We start from the raw sequence: 6,561 nt of genomic DNA on the forward strand, positions 1-6,561 counted from the left end.
GATACTGTCAACTGGCACAGTACGATCGCCGCAAATATTGATGTTATCTGGTATCGGACCAAGAGATCAGTTGGAGGAATTGAACATTCCAGTGGTTCTCGATGCCCCGGGTGTAGGGAATAATCTTCAGGATCATGTGACGTTCACTGGACTCAATTATATCGTGACTGTCCCGAGGAATTATTCTGGTTCCGACCCTTTCACATACGCAGGCAGATTTGCTTTTGACTCTCAGTCCCTCACACAATTTGCCATGAACCGTACTGGAATGATGTACGAAGAACCAGATACTGACAGTATGGGTTTTATTAATACCAGGTTAGTCCATGTTTATAATTAACATGCAATTTTCATGACTGCATTTATTTATTTATTTATCCCAATTATTTTATTAATCGTTAAATCGTTTGCAGATATGCAAACTCATCCGGAGATTATCCTGATATAGAAGTAGTCTTTTCACCTGATGCAAATGCTACGGATACTGACATTTCACCAATTAACACTACCTATTCTGTGCTGACAATATTATTAAGGCCAGGAAGCAGAGGATACATAAGACTAAATGCCACGGACCCTGAAGGATTTCCAATTATAGTTCCCAACTATTTCCAAGATCCGCAGGATCTTGAATGTCTGGTTAGTTCATGAATATCCAAACAGTACATGATTTAAAATATGCTAAAAATTGCACATTTATTATTAGTTATGTTCATAGAGAAGCATCGATTTTCAAATCATTATATCTATTATATTTCAAATCATTATGTGTATTTGAAATTTAATTTCAGGCAGAAGCTGCACAATTCGTCTACAATATGTCGAGAACATCTGCGTTCAGGTTTCTAAACGCTCAACCGGCCATAAACAATGTCCCTAGCTGTTCATCGAACGAATTTCTATCATTGAATTATTGGCGTTGTTTAGCCCGATATTATACCGCCTCGGCATACCACCCAGCAGGTACATGTAAAATGGGACCAGCTAGCGACAGAATGGCAGTGGTCGACGCCAGACTCAGATTACACGGCGTGTCTAATTTGCGCGTGGTAGATGCCTCGATCATGCCAACGCTCATTTCGGGAAACACGAACGCGCCTACTATAATGATCGCTGAGAAAGCGGCTGACATGATCAAAGGAGATTGGAACAAATAAAGACTGCTCAGCCTCTTATAATGTAGTTTGACATCTAAATTTTTTAAAGTTGAAGAAGAAACCATTTACATTTTTGTTTTCATCAAATACACGTATGATTCTTTCAATGGTGCTTTCAATGCTTTTCATTGAATAATTGTGAAATATGTCCTATCCTTAATTGTCATATTCCACCGACAAGATAATAGGAGTTTAAAGAGATAAGACTTTAAAATAGTACGACAATAGGTTGTATAATAGTATAGGACAGCTAATCTAATCAATTCTGCCCGATACTTCGTTAATAATAGCAATATAAATACAACCTATAGATGAAATATATGTGCTGCACAATTCGCGTGCATTAGTCGCCGATTGTCCCATACCAAACCACGTACATACGTGCACTGCAGTACATTAAAAGTACATGATTCATTCGATGTTGGTGACATAATGATAGCAATAGAATATATAATTTACGACTTCCTTATTGCAGAAATTATAGGTAATTACGAAATTTCTGAGATATTGTTACAGATAAACTAAAGTTCTACTAAATGCATATGAATATAAAACAGCACGTCAAAACGGTGAGCCACCTCAGTACGTCATTTCTCAACATCATTGAACGCATACATTAATTTTACATTATACGAAAAAAACGCGACAATTCATATTATTAATTATCAAATAAAATGTCGAACATCATTCAGTGTTTCGCGACTCAGATAGCAGAAACGTCCACGAGGATCGATTGGATGTTCGTTATTCTTCAAACGCTTATCGTGTTGTACAGACCCGACATTGCCGATCCCGAAAACAAGGTGAGACCGACCCCTCCGCCTAGTCTACGAAATAATTATGATTTCATCATAATTGGGGGTGGCTCCGCGGGTTCCGTATTGGCCAACCGATTGTCCGAAAATGAAAAATGGTCGGTGTTGCTGCTCGAAGCTGGACCGAACGAACCTTATGTCACTGATATACCACTGACAACAGCGAAAATACCAATGAGTTCATTAGCGTGGCATTTCAAAACATCTCCATCGAATAACTATTGCAAAGCGGCGGAAAATCATCAATGCTCTTGGCCTCGTGGCAAGGTATTTCTCTTTAGGATGACTAAACTATATAGTAATACTACATTCTTTATAATTCAGTTTTTAATCACTATTTAGACGCTCGGCGGGAGCAGCACCATAAATAAACTGATGTATATTCGCGGCAACAGACACGATTATGACCGCTGGGAGGAAGCGGGCAACCCAGGATGGAACTACGAAAGCGTGTTACCGTATTTCAAAAAATCTGAAGACATGAAAGTCGAGGAATATCAAGAATCCCCCTACCACGGCGTCGGTGGATACCTGACCGTCGAAAACTTTCGTTATCGTTCAACTATAACTAATTATTTAATCGAAGCAGGAAGAGAAATGGGCTACGACTTAGTCGACGTGAACGGAGCCAATCAAACTGGATTCAGTTTAATTACTGGAACATTAAGGGATGGTCTGAGATGCAGCACAGCGAAGGCTTTCCTTCGTCCTGCTTGGAGGAGGCGTAATCTACACATCAGTACCGATTCTTATGTGGAAAAAATCTTGGTACGAGGTGGTAAGTTCAAGTATCGTGTTATGTATTTAGAATCTTGATTTGTAGTTAATAATTTCTAGTCTTCTACACGAGATAGAAAAATTATTTAAAATAGAAGCATGAAAATTCGCTACACTAAACTTCCTACAAGATCAGACGTCTTTTTACAGAGAAAGAAGGACGAAGACTATATCGGGGCAAGCTTTATTATATTAACTCAAATTGCAGATGGAGACGAAAAAACTGCTTATGGTGTGCAATTTCGTTTCCAATCTACTCGTTACATAGTAACAGCAAATCGTGAAGTGATACTATCAGCGGGCGCGATACAATCGCCGCAAGTGTTGATGTTGTCTGGTATCGGACCAAAAGATCATTTAAAGGAACTAAATATTCCAGTGGTTCACGATATCCCGGGTGTAGGGAAAAATCTTCAGGATCACGTGATGTTCACTGGATTCAATTTTGTCGGGTCCATACCGGAAAATTATACAGGATCCGAGCCTTTCTCGTTCGATAATAGTCTTAATGAACACAGTCTCACAGAATTCGCCGTAGAGCATAATGGACCAATGTACGGTGAGCCAGCTGTTGAGGTTGTGGGTTTTATTAATACCAGGTCAGTCAGTGTCCGTAATTTCGTAGTTAGCGTTTTGATGATTTGCTGCATGACTCCCAAATTTTTCAATCTACATTATTCTATTTTAGTGAAATTCGTTTATTTCAGATATGCAAACAAATCCGAAAATTATCCTGACGTACAGTTAATCTTAGGGAATGTAAATAATGTGTCCCAATTTAACATTTCAATAAAAACTGCTTCTTATTCTGCCATTCCACTAATATTAAGACCACGGAGTAGGGGATATATCAAACTCAATGTAACGAAACCTGAAGGACACCCGATCATAGTTCCCAACTATTTCCAAGATCCGCACGATCTCGACGTTTTGGTAACGAAATTCAAGAATATCCTTAAGTAATACGTGATACATGATACAAATATCTTTGGAATTTAATTTTAGACCGAAGGTGCACAATTCGCCTACGAAATGATGAAAACACCGACTTTGAAGTCTTTAAACGTTCAACCGAACATAGATAGAATTCCTGGGTGTTCGTCGGCCAAATATCTATCAATGAATTATTGGCGTTGTTTTGCCCGATATAACACCCAGACGATGTACCATCCAGTTGGAACGTGTAAAATGGGACCANGACTATGTCGGGACAAACTTTATTATATTAATTTCAAATTCCAGTTGGGAAGAAGAAAATTGCTTATGGTGTGAAATTTCGTTTCCAATCTACTCGTTACATAGTAACAGCAGATCGTGAAGTGATATTGTCAGCGGGCGCGCTACAATCGCCGCAAGTATTGATGCTGTCTGGTATCGGACCAAGAGATCATTTGAAAGAACTAAATATTCCGGTAGTTCTCGATGCCCCGGGTGTAGGGAGAAATTATCAGAATCACGTGATGTTCACTGGATTCTCTTTAATCGGGTTCACACCGGAAAATTATACAGGATCCGAGTCTTTCCCGTTCGAAAATAGTCTTAATGAACAGAGTCTCACAGAATTCGCTGTAGAGCATAATGGACCAATGTACCGTCAGCCAGGTGTTGAGGTTGTGGGTTTTATTAATACCAGGTTAGTCAGTGTTCGTAATTTCGTAGTTAGCGTGCAATTTTGATGATTTGCTACATGACTTCCAAATTTTTAAGTCTACATTATTCCATTTGAATAAAATTCGTTCATTTCAGATATGCAAACAAATCCGAAAATTATCCTGACATAGAGTTAATGTTAGGGAATGTAGGCAATGTGTCCCAATTTAACGTCTCAACTCCTACTTATGCTGTCATTCCACAAATATTGAGACCACGGAGTAGGGGATATATCAAACTCAATGTAACGAAACCTGAAGCATACCCGATCATAGTTACCAACTATTTCCAAGATCCGCACGATCTCGACGTTATGGTAACGAAATTCAAGAATATCCTTAAGTAATACGTGATACATGATACAAATATCTTTGGAATTTAATTTTAGACCGAAGGTGCAAAATTCGCCTACGAAATGATCAAAACACCGTCGTTGAAGTCTTTAAACCTTCAACCGAACATACCTAAAATTCCTGGGTGTTCGTCGGAAAAATATCTATCAAGGAATTATTGGCGTTGTTTAACCCGAAATAACATCGTTACGTCGTACCATTCAGTTGGAACGTGTAAAATGGGACGAGCTAGCGACAAAATGGCAGTGGTCGACGCTAGACTCAAGGTACACGGTATATCTCGACTACGAGTGATCGACGCCTCGATCATGCCGACCATCGTTTCCGGGAACACGAACGCGCCTACTATAATGATCGCTGAAAAAGCTGCTGACATGATTAAACAAGACTGGAAGAATTAGAATGCACAACCCCGTTGATTGTTGAGACGTGGTTCGATTTCTACGTTTTATTCGGACGTCAAGTTGAAATATGTATCTTTTATATCTTTGCTTCCATGAAATACACGTGTAACTAATTCAATAGTTATTTTAATGTTTTTCATCGAGTAATTGTGAAATATGTCCTATCCTTCATTCTCATACTCCACAAAGAAGAACAATAAGAATTCAGAGAGATAAGACTTCAAAATTGTAAGATAGCAGGCTGTAGTACATTACTAATACTGTAATAAATACTACNATCGTGCTGTACAGGCCTGACATTGCCGATCTCGAAAACAGGGTGAGACCGACCCCTCCACCCAGTTTACGAAGTAATTATGATTTTATCATAATCGGGGGTGGCTCCGCGGGTTCCGTATTGGCCAACCGATTGTCCGAAAATGAAAAATGGTCGGTGTTGCTGCTCGAAGCTGGACCGAACGAACCTTACGCGACCGATATAACAATGATGTCTACGAGACTAGAACCGAGTTCGTTATTCTGGAATTTTACAACCCTTCCATCAGCTAATTATTGCATAAGCCAAGAGATTGGGTGCAATTGGGGTCACGGCAGGGTATTACACTTAAATAACGAAAAACTGTCTTGTTTCTAATGATTAATTTTTGATCGTTTCACAGGCGCTTGGCGGAAGCAGCGTAGTAAATTCAATGATGTATACTCGTGGCAACAGACACGATTATGACCGCTGGGAGGAAGCGGGCAACCCAGGATGGAACTACGAAAGCGTGTTACCGTATTTCAAGAAATCCGAAGACATGAGAATCGAAGAATATCAAGAATCACCCTACCACGGCGTCGGTGGATATCTGACCGTCGAATATTTCGGTTATTATGCACCTATAACTGAATATTTCATGGAAGCCATAAAGGAAAGGGGTTACGACGAAGTCGACGTGACCGGAGCCAATCAAACCGGATTCAGTTTTTGTATGGGAACGGTGAGGGATGGTATGAGATGCAGCGCTGCGAAGGCTTTCCTTCGTCCAGCTTGGAGGAGGAGTAATTTACATATCAGCACCGACTCTTACGTGGAAAAAATCTTGGTACGAGATGGTGAGTACAAGTATCGTGTTGTGCATTTAGAGTTTCGATTTGTAGAAACACAAACATTATTTAAAATAGGGAAATAAAGATTTGCTACCCCATACGTCTTTCAAGATCAGATGTCTGTTTAACACGTTGAATGCCACGCGAATTTTATAGTAATGGTCCGTGGCGCTACGATGAATTTTCTATTAGGCGATACATATAATGTTGAAATATTATTTTGTAATAAATAAGTGACAGTGCATAATAATGTTTGACATATCAATTGCGACGGGGTCACTGATGACCCTCGTGGCGCTGAAGTGCGATTTTGCGA

General features: G+C 39.6%; 3 protein-coding genes across 4 annotated transcripts in view; all 3 read left to right on the forward strand.

Moving 5' to 3' along the window:
* Window positions 1-1,264, forward strand: part of LOC108629339 (uncharacterized) — a 9,567-nt gene extending 8,303 nt beyond the window's left edge. Inside the window, exons 12-14 of the mRNA XM_026817332.1 lie at window positions 3-318; window positions 414-639; window positions 792-1,264. Of these exons, the coding sequence (XP_026673133.1) occupies window positions 3-318; window positions 414-639; window positions 792-1,157 (908 nt within the window). The 3' untranslated portion in view covers window positions 1,158-1,264. The remainder of the gene's footprint in view (window positions 1-2; window positions 319-413; window positions 640-791) is intronic.
* Window positions 1,265-1,365: 101 nt separating this feature from the next.
* On the forward strand, window positions 1,366-5,276 carry LOC108629344 (glucose dehydrogenase [FAD, quinone]-like). Of its 2 annotated transcripts, none has more exons than XM_026817359.1 (6): window positions 1,366-2,239; window positions 2,315-2,750; window positions 2,958-3,348; window positions 3,457-3,682; window positions 3,755-3,937; window positions 4,971-5,276. In XM_026817359.1, exons 1-6 carry the CDS (start codon window positions 1,832-1,834, stop codon window positions 5,151-5,153), a joined length of 1,827 nt encoding a protein of 608 aa, XP_026673160.1. In that variant the 5' UTR covers window positions 1,366-1,831; the 3' UTR covers window positions 5,154-5,276. The 2 variants fall into 2 exon arrangements, with proteins under 2 accessions (XP_026673160.1, XP_026673165.1); XM_026817364.1 differs by having other exon boundaries at window positions 2,315-2,747.
* Window positions 5,277-5,436: 160 nt separating this feature from the next.
* LOC113464867 (glucose dehydrogenase [FAD, quinone]-like) lies at window positions 5,437-6,343 on the forward strand. Its single transcript, XM_026817370.1, has 2 exons — window positions 5,437-5,751; window positions 5,816-6,343. Exons 1-2 carry the CDS (start codon window positions 5,641-5,643, stop codon window positions 6,326-6,328), a joined length of 624 nt encoding a protein of 207 aa, XP_026673171.1. The 5' UTR covers window positions 5,437-5,640; the 3' UTR covers window positions 6,329-6,343.
* Window positions 6,344-6,561: the final 218 nt, after the last annotated feature.

The sequence above is a fragment of the Ceratina calcarata genome, unplaced genomic scaffold, assembly GCF_001652005.2.
Source record: "Ceratina calcarata isolate Rehan_Ccalc_2016 unplaced genomic scaffold, ASM165200v1 scaffold132.2, whole genome shotgun sequence".
NCBI classification, from domain to species: domain Eukaryota; kingdom Metazoa; phylum Arthropoda; class Insecta; order Hymenoptera; family Apidae; genus Ceratina; species Ceratina calcarata.

What these genes read in the sequence shown, in the direction of transcription:
- LOC113464867 (XM_026817370.1), top strand. Translation starts at nt 5,641, where the DNA reads ATGATGTCTACGAGACTAGAACCGAGTTCGTTATTCTGGAATTTTACA. An exon ending in GCAATTGGGGTCACGGCAGG is followed by an intron (nt 5,752 to 5,815) that starts GTATTACACTTA and finishes ATCGTTTCACAG; the next exon opens with GCGCTTGGCGGAAGCAGCGT.
- LOC108629344 (XM_026817359.1), top strand. Translation starts at nt 1,832, where the DNA reads ATGTCGAACATCATTCAGTGTTTCGCGACTCAGATAGCAGAAACGTCC. An exon ending in GCTCTTGGCCTCGTGGCAAG is followed by an intron (nt 2,240 to 2,314) that starts GTATTTCTCTTT and finishes ATCACTATTTAG; the next exon opens with ACGCTCGGCGGGAGCAGCAC. An exon ending in CGCACGATCTCGACGTTTTG is followed by an intron (nt 3,683 to 3,754) that starts GTAACGAAATTC and finishes ATTTAATTTTAG; the next exon opens with ACCGAAGGTGCACAATTCGC.